The sequence below is a fragment of the Podarcis liolepis genome (genome assembly GCF_965112155.1).
Source record: "Podarcis liolepis genome assembly, chromosome: 12".
In the NCBI taxonomy this organism is placed as follows: Eukaryota; Metazoa; Chordata; class Lepidosauria; order Squamata; family Lacertidae; genus Podarcis; species Podarcis liolepis.
In genome coordinates this window covers 14848940-14871534 of record NC_139563.1, presented here as the reverse complement: position 1 = coordinate 14871534, position 22595 = coordinate 14848940, and the positions used below count along the sequence as shown (strand labels likewise).

At 43.9% G+C, this 22595-nt stretch overlaps 1 protein-coding gene and 1 long non-coding RNA gene across 8 annotated transcripts in view; both read left to right on the top strand.

Annotated features, from left to right (window-relative positions):
* DIP2C (disco interacting protein 2 homolog C) overlaps positions 1-22595 on the top strand; it is a 292492-nt gene that overhangs the window by 171986 nt on the left and 97911 nt on the right. For all 7 annotated transcript variants that reach the window (XM_083466596.1, XM_083466595.1, XM_083466591.1 and 4 more), the window contains 3 exons: positions 3010-3120; positions 13806-13931; positions 15619-15828. In XM_083466596.1, coding sequence (XP_083322722.1) covers positions 3010-3120; positions 13806-13931; positions 15619-15828 — 447 coding nt within the window. The remainder of the gene's footprint in view (positions 1-3009; positions 3121-13805; positions 13932-15618; positions 15829-22595) is intronic.
* Positions 6215-13647, top strand: LOC310689616. Its single transcript, XR_014517561.1, has 2 exons — positions 6215-9464; positions 9708-13647. It is a non-coding gene; the product is annotated as an uncharacterized lncRNA (long non-coding RNA).

Genomic DNA, 22595 nt, shown 5'->3' with positions numbered 1-22595 from the left:
GCTCTGTATTACTCTGGGCGGAGAAATGTAGACTTCTTCTTTTTTTCTTTCTTCCTTGCGTTGGCTCTGACTTGCCCTGCTGAGTGCCTAATAGCAGTTTGCATTCCAATTCCATTGTTTGAAGGAAAAATCAGGGACAAGCCATGAAGCGATATTTATATCTCCTATTTGGGGGGGGGGGGAGAGGCGGGAATGTAGAAAGGAGCTTTTGAATCCAGCGTCCTATTTTGACCTTTACTAACGGCAGCAAATTGAATTAGACATTTCCCATTTTAGAGCTATAAGCCAGAGAAATGTTTGTGTGTGGACACTCTTTTGAAAAAAAACAAAAAAACAAATGCTGACCACTAAAAGAAAAGTACACAGGAAGAAGAACCAATTCCAACGAGAGTGAAAATGTTTATCGCACTAATTTTTGTAGATGCAGTTTTACAGGAATGTTGGCATGCAAAGGAGAAAAGTTTGCCGGCAATTTTGTTTGGTACTACTGACAGCATATATAGTTAAAGCTATAGTTAAAGCTATGGTTTTCCCAGTAGTGATGTATGGAAGTGAGAGCTGGACCATAAAGAAGGCTGATCGCCGAAGAATTGATTCTTTTGAATTATGGTGCTGGAGGAGACTCTTGAGAGTCCCGTGGACTGCAAGAAGATAAAACCCATCCATTCTTAAGGAAATCAGCCCTGAGTGCTCACTGGAAGGACAGATCCTGAAGCTGAGACTCCAATATTTTGGCCACCTCATGAGAAGAGAAGACTCCCTGGAAAAGACCCTGATGTTGGGAAAGATGGAGGGCACAAGGAGAAGGGGACGACAGAGGACGAGATGGTTGGATAGTGTTCTCGAAGCTACCAGTATGAGTTTGACAAACGGCTGGGAGGCAGTGGAAGACAGGAGTGCCTGGCGTGCTCTGGTCCATGGGGTCACGAAGAGTCGGACACGACTAAACGACTATGAACAACAACAGCAACTGACAGCACCTCCAGTATTTCACAGTTGAAAATAGGGACACTTTCAGAGGAGGAGAGATGCTGGGTCAATGAGGCAGAACTGTGAGCCCCTGGTTACAAGTCCACCACCTCAGTTAGGAACATAGAAAGCTGCTTTATACTGTCAGACTGTTGGGTCCATATAGTTCAGTAATGTCTACATTGACTGGTAGTGGCTCCAGGTTTCATCCCTAGAGATGCCAGGGACTGAACCTAAGTTCTTCTGCATGCAAGGCAGGTATTCTACCACTGAGTATGTTCCTTCCTACCAGTGTATAATATTTAAAAAATGCATAGTATGCCGTATGCCTTTAAGCAGAAGGACTAACACCCCCTTTACTTACAAATCATATATGCATATATGCGCAGCAAGTAGTAAGTTTTCAGCAATTCACAATAGGTTGGGGTGTAGCACTCAGGCGGTATACTTTGGTGTGCAACCGGGGTATTAGAAGTGTCCCTTTTTTCACCACGGCCAGCAATAGACTACCTACATTTCAATAACCGGAGTTGCTTTTTTTGTCCCCTGTGGTTCATATCGCCATAGTATCTAATTTGTCGACCGAAAATAGAGCTGTCGCCTGCTCCTAGCACAGCCACATGATGCTGTTTGGAAAGAGCTGCTCAGCTGATTATTTCAATTAGCTAGTATTTATTTTTAACTCTTTGCCAGGGTGGTGTGCATCCCACGTGTTTCGTACCCTTCCTTTCCCTGCTTACTACAACACATGCCCTTAACGTTGTCTCTCCTCAAATGCCGATGTGCAAGACATCATTGTAGGTCCTGTATGTAGAATCGTCTTCCATCAACGAATGGGAGGCAGTAACATCTGGAGATAGCAGATGGGGGTCGCTGAGCTAAAGAGCTGGGGAGTTCTTGTTTTCGAAAAGCTCGGTGATGATGTCTCCATGCACTGGTGACTGCATAGCGAGTTCCATAGCTCGCTTTCTTGAGGCATCTGGATTTGTTTGATTTGCCACCCAATCCTGTGGAAATTTACTGCTACTGCAGCCCAGCCGTAGGAAGATGCATTATACCAAGTCAGATTCGTTCATCTATCTCAGGGACAGCCAACAGGTTGCACTCCAGATGTTGTTAGACTACAGTTTCCATCATCCATGAGCATTTGCCATGCTGGCTGAGGTTGGTGGGTGTCCAATAACTTCTGGAGGTCACTACAGTGGCTAACCCTCATATAGCCCAGTATTGGCAGTGGCTTCCCAATGACTCTTGCACCACCACAGGTAGCATGCAAGCTCATTGGTCTGTTTGGCACATAAGACTTTATATATTGTATTGTGGTTTTCAGTTAATCTGCATGTGTTGCGCCAGTCTAAGTTAGGGTCCTCAGTTCTCTTGAGGGTTCGCAACGGCTGTTTTCCCATTCTGATCTTGCCAGTTCCAACGTCTGTTTCAAACAAAAGCCTTGCTTTAAGGATGATGCCCAAATAGTTTCAGTCTCCTGAGTTATTGTATCATCTTGGGTGTGTTGGCTCAATACTGCAATTTACTCTGGCACTTGGAACAATCTACATTGCACTTGAACCTTTGCACCAACAGGTTGCACATGCACTCTTTATATTTTTTGGCGGGTCCCTCTAGCGTAATTCTCCCTGCGTCATACGTCAGATCTCTGCCTGTGAATACTGTACACCAGATAAAATATGACCTCCAGAGTTAAGAGTTGGGATATGATTGTTCTGCCTCAATGTATAACTGTTGTAAATTACTATGATTTTTTTTTTTAAAAAATGGGTAGTAGTATATACTTTTATATATATATAAATAAAAATAAACAACTACAGCGGATCGAAGTAGATGAATTTCAGGGTCTGCATCCATGCACCTAAATGCTAGTACTGAAAACATCAAGTATCAATAGTATTATAAAATAATAATAGCATAGTAGTTCTTTGTCTGATTTGCACAATCCTTATCGCTGGGCAGGCTGTTAATAAAAAGAAAGTGTACACAATTCAACAAAGTCTAATTTCCCCCCTCTTCCTCCCCCGAATGCAGGCGTGGATCAGGCACTGCCACAAGAACGCCGAACTCCCGTTACCCCTTCCTCCTCCTCTCGATACCACCGACGCAGGTCCTCAGGGTCACGTGATGAGCGCTATCGGTCAGGTATGTGGAAAAACTACAGCAGTGTCAGGCTGAAAAAGAGCCTCTCTGCTTAAATAAATTTGCACCATATTAACCATGTTAATATTTAACCACTGCTGGGGGGGGGAATAAGTGCATACATATTTCCCCCCCATTTTATTTGCCCCCAAAATCCAAAGATTTCCAGATTACATCATTGCATAGCACATAAGCAGAAAGAAGCCTTTTTCATGATATTGTTGCTGTTGCATGCATAGAACTATCAGTCTCTGTCAAGTATGTAGACATTCTTCTTTCCCACCTAATTGGTAATTATTTATCTTGTGATGCCAAGCCTTAACCTGGAACCTTTTGCACACCAGCCAGTGTGGTGTAGTGGTTAAGAGCGGTAGTCACGTAATCTGGGAAACCGGGTTCGTGTCTCCGCTCCTCCACATGCAGCTGCTGGGTGACCTTGGGCCAGTCACACTTCTGTGAAGTCTCTCAGCCCCACTCACCTCACAGAGTGTTTGTTGTGGGGGAGGAAGGGAAAGGAGAATGTTAGCCGCTTTGAGACTCCTGAAGGGGAGTGAAAGGCGGGATATCAAATCCAAACTCTTCTTCTTCTTCTTCTTCTTCACAGAGCATGTAGAACCATAGAACCATGGAAGGGACTGTGGAGGTCTTCCCATCCAGGGTGGGCTTCCAACTTGCTGGATCTACTTTGTTTTTCCAAAGTCCTATCCAAGTTCTAAGGGACGCGGGTGGCGCTGTGGGTTAAACCACTGAGCCTCTTGGGCTTGCCAATCAGAAGGTCAGCGGTTCGAATCCCCGCGGTGGGGTGAGCTCCCGTTGCTCAGTCCCTGCTCCTGCCAACTTAGCAGTTTGAAAGCACATCAAAGTGCAAGTAGATAAATAGGTAGCACTCCGGCGGGAAGGTAAACGGCGTTTCTGTGCACTGCTCTGGTTCGCCAGAAGCGGCTTAGTCATGCTGGCCACATGACCCGGAAGCTGTATGCCTCCTCCCTCAGCCAATAAAGCGAGATGCGTGCTGCAACCCCAGAGTCGGTCACGACTGGACCTAATGGTCAGGGATCCCTTTACCTTTTTACCCAAGTTCTACCAATCGGAACCAAGTGCAAAAGACATACAGTTAGAATTAAAGACCAGGGTCTTCTGAACCCATTATAAGCTGATGATTTTTTCCCTCCAGTATGAGATCTGAACTGAGGTTTGGTTTGCCTTTCTTCACTTAAGCTGCCTCATTTAAGGAGGAAAGAGTTTTGCTGTTGCTATAGTTAAGCAATGGGTAGGTAGCGCCAATCTACCACAGATCACCTGGAAATCTACCAGTAGATCCTAATCTGTCTCTTACCCTGCTCCCCACTGCCCAGATCTAATCTAACCCACCCCCTGCATAATGTAGCAAAGTCTTGCACAGAGTTAGAATCCCCTTCCTTATCTTAGGGAGGAGTAAAGTTGATGAAACATTGCTTCTGATGTTTGGGCAGCACATCCCATCTTGGCTGAAAGGGTACAGATTTAACAGGACATATTTAACAGCAGAGAGATGGGAGGCTGGGGACTAGTAGGGCTTGATACTCCTACTCGCTGGCAGACTCCCACTTTCTGCCAGTGAGCATTGTTAGGCACGGGTAAGGATCTTGTGACAGTGTCATTAGGTGGCAGAGCAACAGGCTTGCTACTTCAGTTCTGTGTAGGTGCAGAACTGCTATGTAGATAACAATGCGGCTCTGAGTGGCTGACATCAGTGGCCTGTGCTGAAATATCAGGCCCAGAGCCTCTGCTGCTGCCTTGTGACACCCACAAGCAAGAGTTCCAAGGGCTGTTTCCCACGCTCAGTGGCTCCTTGCAGCAAAAGCTGGTAGTTCATTATCAAAGCGCAACACAAGCTGCTGCTTCGTACATAGGAAGACGGAGTTGGCTTGCACGATCTTAATCACATTTGCTCAGAAATAAAACCCCACTGGTTCCTATAGACATTGCTCTCTAGCAAGTCTTCTTCGAGTTGTAGCCTGGAACTCTGAAGCTGGGGAGAAAACGTCAAGAGATTGTTGGCGCTCTTTTAGCTTAAAAGAGGATATTTCTAGTTTGTGACTTCCGATGGCACTTGTGTACAGTGGTGCCTCGCAAGACGAAAAGAATCCGTTCTGTGATTCTCTTCGTTTAGGGGTTTTTCATCTTGCGAAGCAAGCCCATTGAAGGATTAGCGCTATTAGCGGCTTTTCGCGGCTTATCTGCTGATCTGATCAGCTGATAAGCGGCTTAGCGGCTTAGAAAAAGGGGGGAAAGGAAAAAAAACCAGCAGGAACTCGCAAGACATTGTTGTCTTGCGAAGCAAGCCCATAGGAAATTTGTTTTGCGAAGCACCTCCAAAACGGAAAACTCTTTCGTCTAGTGAGTTTTCCATCTTGCAAGGCATTCGTCTTGCGGGGCACCACTGTACGTTCTTTCCACAGATTCAAGCTCTGGTTCCTTCAGGTTTTTTTTGCCGATTGACAAAAGAGGGAGCTAGAACTCCACTGACCACAGAACTTGCAGCCTTTATAGTCTTCTCAGAAGTTGGTCGCATTGGGTTCAGTGAGGCTTATGCCCACGTGAGTGGGTATATGCTTGCAGCCCTGCAAGCATATACCCACTTATAAGGTATAGGCGGAGTAAGCCCCACTGAACTCAGTGTGACTTGCAGATACCTATAGGATTGCACTGCTACTCTTTGTCACAAAAGTAAGCAAAATATAGTGTTGCCAACTAACCAGAAGTAACAGTCTGGTTCTGTTCCTGTGTCTTTTACAGCAGCTTATTCTGTAAAAAAAATCAGTAGGTGGAGCTTTTCTTGGCAAGGAGATAAATCGATCTCTGACATTCAAGCCATAGTCACAGACCCAATATATTCGGGCTGGTAAAAATGTTTGCAGCCCAGGCAAAGGAATGCATGGCATAGCAGCATGTCTCCCCAGAAAGGAAGAACCAGTAACCACATCCAAAATAAATGACTGTACCCTGGGTGGGCCCCCTTTTCTCAAGGATTGATTGTTAATGGCATCAGCCTATCAATTTCCATGGCACCGCCAGCCACCTCACTACTTGATAACAGTAGGCTAATGACCCTGAAGACACAAGAGGGTACAAATCCTATAATTCAGCCGCTTTGATCGTAGCACATTAACTGCTTTATCACCTGTCACTACCAATTAGCACGTGTCATTATCCTGTTGCTAATAGACACTTGGCACCAAAATTAATTATATAGTCATAATACCTAAAATCTGAGCATTCCCAGCAATTCTCACTAAGCGCATCTGCGATTTCTCCAGCAAGCAATGACAGCGGGCCAAGTAAGGTTTCACTTAACCCATAACAATCAAATATGTATTAGATTCTTACTTATATTTGGAGGATGAATTTGCCTAAATTCATCATTAATGAATAATAAATATTGGTATTATCGTCACCTGCAAAGATGAAGCTATCACCATTTATAGGTTGTTTAGACATTCTGTCTTGTAAGTTTAATTGAAGTCAGTAGCCAGAATCCAGATGGTTAGCATGGGATGCCTAGCCAGTCTTTGGTGAGATAGAGATAGAGATGATAGAGATAGAGATGATAGAGATAGACACAGACACAGACAGACAGACAGACAGACAGACAGACACACACACACACACACACACACACACACACAGGCCACTGAGCATGCTCAGTCTTCAATTAGGCTGTTTTTACTCTTCCCCCTTCTCTTTTAACATCTTCTGCATTTCTGCAAACCTTGGGGTTCCCCCAAGCTCTGATCACCCTCCAAAAAAATCTCTTTGTGGACTGTACTGTCCTTGTTAAATAAGGATTTAGCACTCAGGAGAATGAGTTCTCTATAAGTAATATAGGATATTAAAATAGCTACATTTATAAAGCACTGCCAGATATATGAAGGTGGTTGCATGATCCTCTGCCAGTGTGCTGTTTCTCTCTCCAGATAATGTATTTGGGAACAGAACTGAATGTTAGGCATCTCCATGAGGAAAAAAATCAGCTGTCAAACTGGGGGACACCCAAACAATATCTGCCTTCTTTGAAAGCTGAATATCCATAGCAGAAATAAAGCACACATCACGCAGGGGGAGAAAAGGGCTGCAAGCCTTAATCAAGAGAGCAATCGGCTAAGGGTGCAACCCTGCTACCTGTGTGAGGAGGGCAGGGTGCAGACTCCAGCTCTGCTGAGAGTACAGTAATGATAGGTATTGCCATGACATGAGAACCTTCCCATTTCTCATAGGGCATGGTGTGTGTGTGTGTGTGTGTGTGTGTGTGTGTGTGTGTGTAAACCTTCCCAAGCGCATAGGATAGCTGTGGTCTGTGGGGCCTCCCCATCTGGCCCATGCCACACCACCCTGCCCTGTGGGGTAATTAAACTGGGGTGGGGGAGGCCTCCCACTTTTGGCTAATCATCTTGGTAGTGGGGAGGGAAGGAGTTAACCCTCTCCTTCCTGTGTGCTGCAATTTCCATGAACATCTTGCCCCTGGAGCAATTAGCATTGAGAACGTTTCAGTCCTAATTGCTGTGGGGAGGGGGGCAGGGAATGAATGAATGTGACAAAGTGTGCCTAGGTCTGTAAATGTATATGTCAGTGTGTATGAGAGAGGAAGCGGATGGCCCCCCAAAAAGTCATCCGCAATGGAATGCAGGCCTCAGGCTCCCTAGCGAGCCATATATTTATGCTTCCTAGGCCCCAGCATAAGTGGGACCTGCAGGTGGGATCTGCAGGCCAAGTCCTTGCCTCCCTGCTGGTCCGTAACTGTGAGCAATGTGGAAGAAGGGACATCACTGTTTAGCCATCACTGTACAGCTGCTATCTCTGGGGTGGGTTGAGGGAAGGAGTAAGCCAGACCATCTTTCACCTGTGTGTGGGCCTTTTATCCCCTATTCTCCATTAATGGCGCATCAGATCATACACTAGTAATGTAGTTGATGGGGACTAGTTTTAAGTACCACTCATGATCAATGCAGGTTAAGGAAACACTTGCTTGTCTCTCCACCCCACCCCCCATTTTAATTCTGGTGTGTTTCTGTAGTAAGGGAAAGAGGAAGAAATATTGCAGGCAGCCTTTCAATCAGACAGCGACTAAATTGTAAATTAACACACGCATCCTCAATATCTCAGGAAAAAGAGAATCGATATAGAGGGTTTTTGGTAATGTGCAAAGTGGTCTGCGTTTAATTGGTTAAAAGACAGGTGGTTAATCAACTAAAAATTGGGGCTGGCAGACCTAGAAATAAGCCAACAGTACTGGCAGGAGAAGGATTTCCGTGTCAAAAAGGTAAAATGAGATGAATATCTTTCTCTAGTCTGGTCTTTAAGCAGAAACGGGATACACATGTATCACAGATAATTCAGTGAAATGCATAGGGTTGAACTTGATGTCTTTAGAAGTCTCACATTTGGTTTGCACCAGATTAATCAGGACGAATTTACACTTTTTAGCTAAAGCAGTAAAAGAATAGGAGACCCAAGCAATATGATGAATAGGCTCGCTCCCTTGCAGTCACATGGCAGGCTTCATAAGGAGGTTGAAAGAATCTTGGCCTACTAACATGGAAACTTTAAATATTTACTAGGTAACACTTGATTGTACTGAGAAAGGCATGCAGTGCTGTGAGCCAAGGTGGAAGTAATAAATCACCTACAGGCTACAGTGCATTAGGGTTTTTTTCTGTGTCTCTAGAACTGTGCTGAAATTACCAAGATATGGAAGTCTTTTCTGTAAAGGGGAAAGCCTTGTTTATTGTATGCAATAAGAGACAGGAAGACTCTTTCCATGCTTAAAGAGAGCACGTTCAGTTTACTCTGGATCTAGGAAGTTGCAGAACCTGCAAGGAATCATTAAGTTATAAAGCTGTTTATGCTTCTGAGGCAGTTATATTTTCTTTTGTGAAGTTGTTAGGTTTGGAAACTAGCTTTGCTGCCACTGCAGGTGGTTTGGGGAAGGGGTGCAGATGGATGAACTAGGAAGCAAACAGGCAGGTGGGAATGTGACTGCCTTATTAACCACTGCAGATATCTTCATTGCAATCTAGTGTCTGCACTGCAAGATGATATGATTTGATACGAGAGAGAAAGATAATAATACTTATTTAGAAGAGAATTTACGCACCACCCTTTTTGCAAAACATCAAAATATTGCAGGTGATATGGACCTCATCCTTGAATGGACTTCTGTTTTGGTAGAACATGAGGAGACACATTTCCTGTATTCTCTGCAGAATACTACCCTCCTTTGTTGTCCGAAGTTCTGATCACCACAAGCTCACTTCATAATCTCTCTATGCATTTGGCAGTGTGCCTGTGGCCAAAGCCAACCACATACAGTGGTACCTCAGGTTAAGAACTTAATTTGTTCCGGAGGTCCGTTCTTAACCTGAAACTGTTCTTAACCTGAAGCACCACTTTAGCTAATGGGGCCTCCTGCTACCGCCGCACCGCCGGAGCACAATTTCTGTTCTCATCCTGAAGCAAAGTTCTTAACCTGAAGCACTATTTTTGGGTTAGCGGAGTTTGCAACCTGAAGTGTATGTAACCTGAAGCGTATGTAACCTGAGGTACAACTGTAGTGAAATTTTGGTAACATAAATGATGGTGTGAAGCTGCCCCAACGAGCAAGAGCGTTAAATAAAATGGGAAGTGTTTTTGTGTTGGACAGAATTAAAAATAACTAGACATTTACAGAGACAGACCCAGCGTTTCAACCCATATCTGCTGCAGTCATATGGATAGAAGTGGGAGTCTGGTTTAAGGAGCAAAAACATGTGAGCTGGAGGAACTGAATCTTCTCTGTTCCTGAATAGCCCATACCTGGGTTCCAGTAGCAAGTGAGGCTGCCATTCATGGGTGAAGGGGCTAATGAGTGGATGCAGGGAAGAGTTTTTTCCACATACCCACACTCCCTTTTTGGCTCTTGAAATCTGACCCCCCCCCCCCCGCATTCTACATGAATGCATAGAATCTGACCTCAAGGACAGAGAGAGCCCTGAACGTCAACTAGGGAGATCTTACTGAAACCTCTGCACAGCCATGAAGCCTTGTTGGTGATCTTGAGGTGCTCACTATTACTCATGTGATCCACCTCTCCAGGTTGTTGTGAGGATAAAACTGTGCAAAGCATTGGCTTAGTAGTAGTAGTGGTAGTAGTAGTAGTAGCCACATCTACTTTTCCCCTAACTTTTACTATTTATTATCAGGCCACCTAGAATAAATGCTTGACAGGTTGAGTAATGAATCTTGCGCAGACATCCTCAGCGCAAGTCAAGCAATTAGCCTTCCCAATCTTGTCACTTCATTTTGCACTGTTTATATTGATTCTCTAAGAATAACAAGAAGCACAAACTGAATCCAGTGTATGAGCCAACCAACCAAGAAGGGAAAGAAGATCAAAGGGAAGGAAACGGAAGGGTAATATCTGCTAGCATACAGCAGAGTGGTTATGTTTTATTTAGCGGATCATATTTTTCTATTCTGGCTTTTCTTAAGAAGAGAGAGAAGCAGGCAGGAGAAGCAGAGAAACCCTCACAAAACAATAGCAACCCTATTTCTAAAAAAATATAAAGGAACCTTGGGGGGGGGGAACCCCTGAAAAGCGGCTGTTCTGTGTTCAAACTGAGCAACAGAGAAAATACAATTTGAACTGTAGCAGCAGATATAAAACCGCAGTTTATACGTCAGAGGTTTGTCTTCAAAGGAATGCCCTGAAATCCTTTTTAAAAGTTAATAAGGACATACATTGGATAAAATGAGCAGATACATTATTATCTGCCTGTTCAATAGGCCATTGTAGGCCATGGGTCTAAGCATATTTACTAGGAATTAATTAAAATTTTATTTGACTTCCCAATAAAGAAGTGTTTGGGTTAGATGTTGGTGGTGCAGAATGCTTTGCTGATAAAAAATAATAATAATTCTGAATTCTTCTGCAAAACAGTACCTGTGGGGTAGAGTATTAACACCCTGATTTAACCTATGTGGAATTGAAAATAAATGCTAACCCTATATTACACTAATACAGTGGTGTCTCGGGTTAAGTACTTAATTCGTTCTGGAGGTCCATTCTTAACCTGAAACTGTTCTTAACCTGAAGCACCACTTTAGCTAATGGAGCCTCCCGCTGCTGCTGCGCCACTGGAGCACGATTTCTGTTCTCATCCTGAAGCAAAGTTCTTAACCCGAGGTACTATTCCTGGGTTGCAGAGTCTATAACCTGAAGTGTATGTAACCTGAAGCGTATGTAACCCGAGGTACCACTGTACTGGACCCCCCCCCCCGGTGTTTGCGCGCTCTCTCTCTCTCTCTCTCTCTCTCTCTCTCTCTCTTTCTCTCTCATTGTCCAGTCCAGATTGTTAGCAATGTTTCAAGTCTCAGAGTGGGAAAAAGCTCCCCTTTCCCTGTTTTTTAGGACCCTGAGACTGAGCAAGCTGCACTTTTGTATATTAGAAGACGGCATGGCTTCTTTTCAATTAATTCAATACGCGATAAGGAAAACTGTATGTGGAAGTGTACTTTAAGTAGTCTGGAAACTTGGCATTAATGGTCTTGAGCTCTTTTTCTGAGAGCATAAACGGTTAAAGCCAAGATTTTATATTACTTAAATTCTAAATATTGTGGCTTCTGTTTTGTGGCGTTTCCTAACTTGGGCTGGTTCACTGAATTTCAGACAAGCTTCTTGACAGTTAAGTACAGTTGCTGTCAGTTGATCTTATTTCCAAGTAATGTGTTGAGCATCCTGGCTTTTATAAGCTCACCCTCACTATATTTATTCAGAAACGCTTTTGTTTTGTTTTGTTTTCATTGGGGCTATTTCCCCAGTAAACTTAGTATCCTTATCATTGTTGCATTACACTAGAAATATACTTTCATACCCTCCATCAGTGAAGATGGTTCAAAATTTATCCTTTAAACAACAAACAAGATACAAATACTTTTCTTAATCCATGTTTATGTGTCAAAAAACCATAATCCATGTCTGTTTTCCCTTATTCTTTTCATATTCCTGCCCACTTGCTGTCTCTCAGCAAAAGAAACTTGTCTTCAAAGAGAGCTTGTCTGTCTGAAACATGACTATAATCTTAAAGGCTATTTCACAAATGCATTCTACTCGCTGTGATCTAATTTTGAGCCTTTATTAGCTAATACAACTATAGAAGTCTTCTGTACTTATGGCATAAAAGCCAACACAGGCTTCAGAATTGGATCATTTAGATGCTTTCCAACCAGTCTCCCTTTTATTTCTCGAAAGATGTATAGGTTAGACCCAGATACAGTCATACTTTGAGTAGATCCATTGAAATCAGTGGGTCTTAAATCAGTCATCACTACTTTTCAGTGGGCCTCTAAGTACAATTATATCTTTACCCAATCCCATGAATTTTATGAAGCAATTCAATAAGGCAAAACATATTTCTAAGATCCGCAAGTGATGGGGCTTCTCTGATATCCTTGGGCTGTTTCTAGTACAAAATGCATTAAGTCTGAAATGCAATGTTTCATCTGATTAGTCTTGCTTTGTTTCCAGATAAGTTCCAAGTTGGATGGCAGACTAACTTAAACTTTCCAGATTGGGGTTGAAGTGCTCACACCCCCTGTTTTTCTCCCTGGCCGTGCAGCTGTGCTTTAACAGCTGCATGACAGGCAGAAATTCAGAATGGAAGACAAGTTTATAGCGGGAAAAACTAACTTGTGAATTTGCCAGAAGAAAGAGGAGCAGCCCTCATAAAGGAACATCACTTCTTTGAGCTCTAATAGAGTAGAGTTTGAATATTTGTTGAGACAGTAATCCAATTTAGTAATCCAATCCTATATAGTAGAGGTGGCTTACCTGCAGCTCTCCAGAAGTTGCTGGACTACAACTCCCATCATCCCTGACCATTCACCATGCTGGCTGAGGCTCATGGGAAATGGAGTCCAAAAGCCTTTGTCGCCCCAGAGTTTCCTCATCCCTTCTATATAGTGATGCTTTGTAGGCAAATATGTTGAGAATGACTATGCATTTGCTGATCAAACTGTCTTTCTTTCTTAGATTTGTATACTGCTTTAGATTACAAAAAGTGACTTCAGAATAGTTTACAATACACTAAAAACAATAAAACAGTTAAAAAACCCAGTCCAAAAAATAGCAAAAACTAATGAAGAACCACCAAATGAAGCTAGCTGCCAACTAGCAACCAGAGAGACACATCAAACTGAAAAGGTTATAATCAGCGTGTAAAACATGTTCTTTGCACTGTAGCTCTCAGCTTCTTCCATACAATAAACCATTCTTGTTTATTGTTTCACAGAGAGTGTGTTTAGTATTATTGTAACACATTTTAGCATTAGCACTAATACATGCCTTCCTGCTTTATTTCTCTGAGAACCCCTACAAAATTGGGTTTCTCCTCATCTTCCTCCTGAATATTACTGTTATTTCCTTTATGAAGATGTGAGGCATCTTGAAGCAACATACAATTCAGTAAAGCATATATAAAAAATTACAAATGTAAAAACAGTTTTAAAATGTGTACATAATTTTTTTAAAAAGCTGAAAAACAAATATACATGAAGCAATGTTTTGAAGGGTGCATAAGTATGTCTCTGACTAAGGAATTTACACGGTCAAAGTTGCCTGTGTTTGTGACCTCTCCTGCTGGCATTCCAAACTGATATTTAGGTTTTCATTCCAGATGTCCATACAGAAGCAGTCCAGGCAGCTCTTGCAAAACATAAAGAAAGGAAGATGGCAGTGCCTATGCCATCCAAGCGACGTTCATTGGTGGTGCAAACATCGATGGACGCCTACACACCTCCAGGTAAGAGACTAACACAACATCCATTAACGTGAAATTTTAAAGCTTTTTTTTTTAAGCAGTTTGCTAATTGCAAGTTAGCATTAATTTAATATGATAGTATCACAATTGGATGCATTTAAAAAGTAGGGTTGTGGGACAGCCTCAGATTGGCAGTAGTTCCGGCCCCACATAGAAACAGTGTGATAGGGTCATGTTTATTTGTAAATAAGTAGTTTTGTGATGAATGGGGCTAACTTCCAAGTATGTTTGTATAGGATTGGAGCTAAGGCTGGGCAATATCTGGTTTTCAACATCGCAATATATCGCCAGCTGTGCAATCCCATGTTGTGATTTTTGCATGGCAAGTGCACACCATGATTTGCAATGCATTGCCAGGCAAAAAGTATGAAACCGATATCATGATAAGGACTTGGTTTTGGACGATATATTACCCAGCCCTAAAATGCAGTAGAGTGCCAGGTCAAAAACGATACGGACTTCAGACTGGTTTTGGACAATATATCGATAATTGGAGCCCAAATCAGCCTGGCTTTTTGTGCACATCTGAGCAGCCCCACCTATTAAGATGTACAGATGGGGCACGGCTTTGAATCCCACTTCCATGGGAAATCATTTCAAAGAAGGGCCTCTTCTGTTGTGGTGCACAGGGCCCACAGGACAACAACGGATCGTGTTTTTGGCATAAGTCAAAAATGTCCTTGGGACGCGGGTGGCGATGTGGGTTAAACCACAGAGCCTAGGACTTGCCGATCAGAAGGTTGACAGTTCGAATCCCTGCGACAGGGTGAGCTCCCGTTGCTCAGTCCCTGCTCCTGTCAACCTAGTAGTTCGAAAGCACATCAAAGTGCAAGTAGATAAATAGGTACCGCTCCGGCGGGAAGGTAAATGGCGTTTCCATGCGCTGCTCTGGTTTGCCAGAAGCGGCTTAGTCATGCTGGCCACATGACCCGGAAGCTGTATGCCGGCTCCCTCGGCCAATAAAGCAAGATGAGCACCACAACCCCAGAGTCGGCCACGACTGGACCTAATGGTCAGGGGTCCCTTTACCTTTACCTTTACTAAAATGTCCTTTTAGCCAAGAAGTTGAATGAACATAAATCTCACTGAATTCATTGGGATTTTACTGCAGCCAGGTCTGTGGGCATAGGTCTGGATCTTCATTCTGCCAAGCCTTCAGCGCCTGAGCACCGGACTAATTTGCACAGTTTTTGCATTTAAACTGGGCTGAAATGATAACTTTTTAGTTGAAAGGGGAGGCTTTAAGGGTGCAGTTCCCTCCCAAACATTGCTTTTCTTGCTGCTGTTACCCCTCTCCAATTCTACTTTGGCCAGCCTTGTGCCCTCTCCCCTCCCCCTCCCGGCCAAAAAAAAAAATGACTAAATGAAGGTAAAGTGTACTTGGGTAGAGAAACACTTGTGCGTCAGATGACTAAAAGGGTAAAAATTGCCTTATTTTGACAGATCTTCCTCTTTGTCAATTCTGCAGTATTTGTCGTCTTCTAACAAAACACATAGCGAAACGTGTTGCATGAAACTCTGACTATGTTCAATTCAACTGTCTATATTACTGCTTTCAAATTGCTCACTTTTTTGGGGGGGGGGGACCACTGTGCCTCGGACTGTGCCACTTTGTCTCCATGTTCATTGTCTTCCCATTAAAGCTTTTGTCACCTTTTTGCAATCTTAGATACCTCATCTGGTTCAGAAGACGAAGGCTCTGTACAGGGCGATTCACAGGGAACTCCAACGTCAAGCCAAGGGAGTATAAATATGGAACACTGGATCAGCCAAGCCATCCATGGCTCTACCACATCTACCACATCTTCATCTTCAACGCAAAGTGGCGGCAGCGGTGCTGCACATAGGCTAGCTGATGTAATGGCGCAAACGCATATAGGTGTGTTTATTTCCTGTTTTATCTCTCTTTCCTTCCTCCCTGCGCATACAGTGTATGTCCTTTGGACCTCAGAAAGCCCTGGATTTCTTTGAAAGGTTTTCTACCATTTATTGAAACAAGTGAAAGTCATTTTGTGTATGTTTCCCATCAGCTCTTCTGTTGTTGTTTTCTTTTTAAAAAAGAAAATCCTCTGGTAGTGTTAATTGGATGATACACTTTTCAGAATTCAGAGAACGAGTGAGATAATAACTTTTTTAGGGCCAAGCAAGGTTTACCATGGTGTTTGTAAGCTTTTGGATTGCATAGAACACTTCCTCATACTGGATATTCAAGGGTGAACATGGGAATATATATCTCTCTCTTTCTGAGCAAGCACATGGTATTAATTATCTGTGAGCAGACTGATGTTTTAGTCAAGATTGTAATGGAGGATGTTTGGGGGGAAATGTGGCAGGATTTCTTTTTATGTTCTTAAATTCTGTTCACATGGCTAGCCGTGTCGAATGACCATGCATAGGAGGGGCAGAATGGGATCTGGGTGGCACGTCCTGCTCCATCGTCCGCATGGTAAGGTGTGTTCACATGAATGGGTCATACAAAAATACAAGCTCTTTGCTTGCAGTTGGGGCCCCTGGAAATGCAGGTATCTGGAGAATCCTGTATCTGTAGGGTCTGTTCAAATAACCAAATGACGGGGGCAAGATGTGCCAGTGGCTATCCTACTCTGCCCTCTTGCTTGAGATTTGTACATGGGTGATCATCTGAGTGGAGCTAGACCTACAAATCAGCACCTAGTTCATTGAAATCAAGTGTCATCAATGTCCATGAGATTTACTTGTAAGTAAACATTCCAGCCTAATCCTAAACACGTTTACATGGAAGTAAATCTCACTTTTTTTCTATAGGATTTACTCTTTCGGTAATAAAGGGGGAGATGTCAGCGACGGTCTCTGAGGGTGGAAGACTATTGCAACCTAATGCAACCTAATGCAATTTATTCTTGATGATTTGTATTAGGTTCTATACATTTAAATTTGGTAATATGCATTTCTGTGATTTACTTAAAATATGGCTTACTCTAGAATTTCGCCTTGTATTGAGGCTTCACTAAGAAGCGATGGGGGTGGTTCTGAAAATATGAAAGCTTTCTCAGTGACCTTTTTTTGTCTTTAGCCTTTTTAACTAGGCCTTTAGCCTTTTTAACTAGGATATGAGAAAAAGAAGACAAGGCGACAAGGCGACAAGGCCCTTACGGCTTCCATAAGTGTGTAAAAGAGCGGATTTTGGCAGGTGTAGCTTGCCATAATGAAATCCCCTCTTCTACACAGCTATTAAAGCTGCAGAAGCCCCCTCCTCTTTTATTTTCGTTATAAGAGAGGTGAAAGTTAATTTAGGCACGGAAGGTACAGAGTTAGTATGAACCGAACTGGATATTTCAGTGTTTTGAGTGCGACATCTTGAACTTCTGTTCCTTCTCTTTTTCCTGGGAAGTCCGGAAGACTCTTCCCCCTACTTTGGTCATCAAGCAGTTCAGCTACTTTGATACCTACGTTTGGCCCTTGTTGAACGTAAACCGAACATTACATAGCATAGAGACAGTTGAAGTACATGTTCTGTGAAAGAGAAGAGGGGCACGAAATGTTCTCTCCCCGCTCCTTAATTCTAGAGAGTGAAACCAAGACTAATAATAATTTAAGATGCAATCCTAAAGCCTCTCACCTGGGTATAAGCTCCAGTGAATTCAGTATGACATGGTTAGGCTTGCAAGTAGCCTTTCTAGAAGTAGTGTAGGAAAACCTGAATTAGCTAATGCCATGCCTGAGGACTGAAATAAGGAGCTGGAAACAAACCAACAAAAACATTTTGGATTTTCCTAATTTGAAGTGTTTCCTTTTGCAACCTTTTTAAAAAGTCCTTAATTGTATTGGACAATTGGCAAATGTCCTTATTGGGCTGCAATCCTATGCACATTTTCCTGTGAGTATGCCCCATTGAGCACAATGGAATTTACCTTTAAGTGGGTATGTATAGGATTGCCCTATTAATCTCTCTACAGTATTAATCTTGTTCTACTTCGCAACTTTCCCCCGTTCTTAAGTGAATGCTGCATTCCTTCTATGTGCCTCTCAACTTGAAGCTCATCTGTGCTCTCCAAAATATTTTTCAGGAGCCTCTTAGGTTCTCTACAGGTGATTGTCCCTATTAGGAATTCTTCTGTGACTTCCTCTCGGAGTACAGGAGGAAGTTATGACGAATTAAATTTCATCCCATTTCTGAAAGGTTGCATTAGTCACAATGTCTGAATGTTGCATTTAAATATATCTTTATAAAAATAATGTGGCATGCTGTTAATTTTAGACTTGGCGCAGTAACTCTTGCTATTTCTTTTCTTGTATATGTTTGTTGGGGTTGGGGGGGAAATGTCATTCTCAAGAGACTGATGCCTGAATTCATAGTTCCCCAGAGTGTAGAGACCCTAGAAAGAGGGGTTGTGGATCAAATTCTGAACTCCTTTGCACCCTGAATGAAGAGCACTGGTTGTGATTAGAACCTACACACATTACATCTGTGAATGCAGGTCCTTCTGAGGCAATGGGGGAGGGGGGAGATAGCACAGGCTGGGTTCATGTACAGGTGCATAGCTGTCAACTTTCAGATTTGAAAATAAGGGATCAGCAGCCTCAAAAATAAGGGATCAGCAGCCTCAAAAATAAGGGATCAGCAGCCTCCCCTGTCCGGGGGACAGTCTACGGGATATCTAACAATCCGGGATAGCAGCGGGAAGCAGCAGGAAACGGCGCTGGAATAAGGGAATTTCCTGCAAAAAAAGGGAAGGTTGACAGCTATGTACAGGTGCCATTCAAGGCAGGTGTGCACACACATGACAAAGTGCACATAAGCCTAATATAGGTTCTTCCAACCGACCCTTTCTACCAGGAGACTGTGCGAGCCAACTGGGAGCCTATAGATTCTTAAATGCATTTACTAAGAATATTTATATGCTGGGTATTTAAGCCCATAAATGAATAGAAGCAAACAAGTGGTTGATAAAGTGAATACAAAACCCAGTAGGGCCAGAAAAAACATACCTGATCCCATATGGGTCTGCCGAATCAAGTAATTTCCAGAGAACAGTGGCCACAACTGAGAAAGGCCTCTCGTGTGTTTCTGCCAATTGTTTTAGAAACGTAGGAAGCTCCCTTAGATTGAGTCAGTCCATTGTCCCAGCTAGCTCAGTCCTGTCTTCATCAGTAGTGGGTGAACCTCAAACTTGCAGGATCTACTTTGCTTTTCCCCATGCACAAATTAAGGTGAGCGCATGGCAAATGAGTCCAGGAAACAAGATATTTATTCCCTGTCCCACAATCCCACCCACTCCATACTTGGAATTATAGACTTGTAGAGTTGGAAGGGACCCCAGAGGGTCATCTAGTCCAACACCCTGCAATGTAGGAATCTCAACTAAAGCATCCATGACAGATGGCCATTCAGTCTGTGCTTTAAAAAACATTTCGATGAAGCAGAGTCCATCACCTCCTGAGGGAGTCTGTTCCACTGTCGAACCGTTCTTACTGTCAGAAAGTTCTTACTGATGTTTAGTTGGAATCTCCTTTCTTGTAGCTTGGATCCATTGGTCCTACCCTCCAAAGAAACTTGCTCCATCTTCCATGTGCAACCCTTTAGAGATCTGAAGATGGCTTTTCTCCCCAGTTTGGGTGACTGCTCAGGCTTTCAGACTTCATTGTGGAGATTTCTCCAGACAGCAAGCATAACACACAATGGGCTTGTCATGTGAATCACGCTTTCACTGGCTGAATGCATAGACTGATCCTAAGGGCACTTTGTATAAAGGTGTCAAGTCACTAGTTCCCTTTAAAAAACAACAACCCCAGACTGTGAAAGGAATCCGAGGACCAGATTGGTACCAGACACGTCTGTAGTTTTGACTTGAAGTTCAATTCCAGCTTCTTAATTAGATGGGAGACAGGTGCTCAGAGCGACTTCTCTCTTCATGATGGGAATGCAAGACGGGTCTCCTTAAATGCTTGTTAGCAGGTAGTGAATGGGAGTAAGCTGCTTTCAAGTTTCTCTCCCAGAGCAGAGAAATTGTACAAGCCTACATTTTTTGAAAAACGGAATAGAAAGTCTGACTTTAATAGGTCCAATGGTAGTTCTTTCTCTTATTATAAAGAAGAGAGATTCCTGCAGACTGTGTTCCTGCCCACAAGGTAGGATTTTAAAGAAAAGCAGTCCAGTAATCGGAGTGCTTCATTCATGCCCTAAAAATAGGACAGCACACTGGGGCAATCTCCCCTTCCCAGCACCGTTACTCAGAAATAACAATGTACTTTTGATGACGCCGAAATACAAATTCCCATGTTTCCCTTTGGAAAACACCCTCTGTAAATTACTCTGACTGTGGGAGACATGGTATTATGACAAACTGCTGCATTCTGAAAGTGCTAATTGTGACAAATAGGAATTTTTCAAAGGCAGCACTCAATACCTCTGGCTGTGAAGAATGGAAAAACTCCATTCTGAACTCAGTAGGGATCAAGGTCCAAGGTGAAATCTTTACCCTCTTGTTCAGATGCTGAAGAGTCCCAAGGAAGAGCATTGAGCGGGTATAGGGGGCCATAACAGGAAATATACCGTATTTTTCGCTCTATAACACGCACCTGACCATAACACGCACATCGTTTTTAGAGGAGGTAAACAAGGGAAAAAATATTCTGAATGAAACAGTGGACGTATCATTTTTGTGCTTCATGCTGTGGCCACAGACATGTGATCTGATGGTGAATTTGGGGTGACCCAATGCAAAAATCCTGAGAATCCCTGTGGATCCATGCTTTGTAACCACGTTTTTGCACCATTGCAGCCCCAGGCAACAGTGGGTGCGTGATTTTGGGGGGGGGGCAGGCTGTAGCCATGGACATGCTATGTGCTCTGATGGTGAATTTGGGGTGACCCAATGCAAAAATCCTGAGAATCCCTGTGGATCCATGCTTTGTAACCACGTTTTTGCACCATTGCAGCCCCAGGCAACAGTGGGTGCGTGATTTTGGGGGGGGGGCAGGCTGTAGCCATGGACATGCTGTGTGCTCTGATGGTGAATTTGGGGTGACCCAATGCAAAGATCCTGAGGATCCATGTGGATCCATGCTTTGTAACCACATTTTAAGTGGGGAGGGAAGGAAAAACACAGAAGGCTAAGAATGCAGGAGAGGGCTATAACGTGAGGAAAGGAAGGCAAAAGTTTCCCCCCACCCACCCACACAAGCCAGCCACTGTTTAAGGATTTCATCCTTTTAAATGGAAGAAAGCATATTTGAATGCTGTGTGTCTCCAAAAACAAAAAGCAGGAAGTCAAATCAGAATTTTAAGCCGAACCTGTAATCTCTCTTCCCTTCACATACATTGTTCCCTCCGGAGCAGGGACAGGATAGAGCGACACTCTGCTTTCCTCTCTTCTTGCCTGGAGGGGAGGGGCTTTCCCTGCTCTTTGTTCGGACGCTCTGCTTTCCTCTCTACTTGCCTGGAGGGGAGGGGCTTTCCCTGCTCTTTGCTCCGTTTGAGCAAACACAGCAACGAAACAGAGCAGGGTGGGCAGTAAGACCCTGAGGCAGAATGCAGGAAAGCAATAGCTTTCTCTCTCACGGAGCTCCCTTCTCCCTGAAGCGCGGTTTGATTTTTGCCTTATTTTTCGGCTCCAGGGACCACACATTCGCTGCATAACACGCACAGACATTTCCCCTTCCTTTTTAGGAGAAAAAATCTGCGTGTTATAGAGCGAAAAATACGGTAACTGGGTTTCAAAGTAACCGCAAACTTGCCCAAGGGTTGTCCAGAACTTTTATGCAGTGCTATTTATTTGAATTGTGGTTTGTTGACTTACGCAGGTGTCCATAAATGCAGCAGGCATAAATTGTCGTTGCAATTGGAAATGAAGCGGGCATCCTAGACAAAAACTGATTCTGCCTGGCTCTTTTGGGGCAGAGAGACTGGACAATCCAGTGCATAGCTACTCAGAAGTCAGCCCCACTGAATTCAATGAGACTTGCTGTCAGAGCCGCTTCCAGGTCCCAGCTCACAGAGGACCACGCTAGCCAGCAGTACTGTACAAAAGTCTTTATTGAGTTACAGTTTCCATTCCAAAGCCGGAGCGCGCAGCTCTACGTCTTAGAAGCTAGACCGGCGAAGCTCCGTCTGAGTCTCCGCCCCCTGTACACCAACTTAATACTCTCGCCTTGCTCCACCTCTTCCTTCTTTCCTTTCTCCTCTGGGTCCCTCTACCCCCCGTGGTCTCTTCCTTCCTGGACTCTTCTGACGCTGACCCCCCCGACTCTTCTCCCTCTTTGCGGCGGGCTTTAGGACCTGGCTCTCTATCCGGGCTGCTTACTGCGCCGCCTTCCTGTGCATTTGAACTTGGCGCGCGCGCGCAGCCTTCAACCTTCCTCTTGACCGTTTCCTCGCTCCCTGATGGAGGTGTGGCCAATCCTGACTCCTGTCCTCCCTCTTGCGGAGAGCCGTCCGATACCTGGGACTCCTCCCCCCTGCTGCGCTCTGGTGGGGACGCTGGTCCCGATTTCCAACTGCTGCTCTCTGAACCCCCTCTGGTCCCTTCTTCCTGGGGTGTTCCCCTAGGCACCCCCCTTGCTCTGACCACTGGCGCCCCTTTCTGAGAATCTTCCGACTCACTGGAAAGACTCGGAGATCTCGGTCCGCTGTCGTCGCTCATATTACCTTCGGATTCCTCCCCCTCG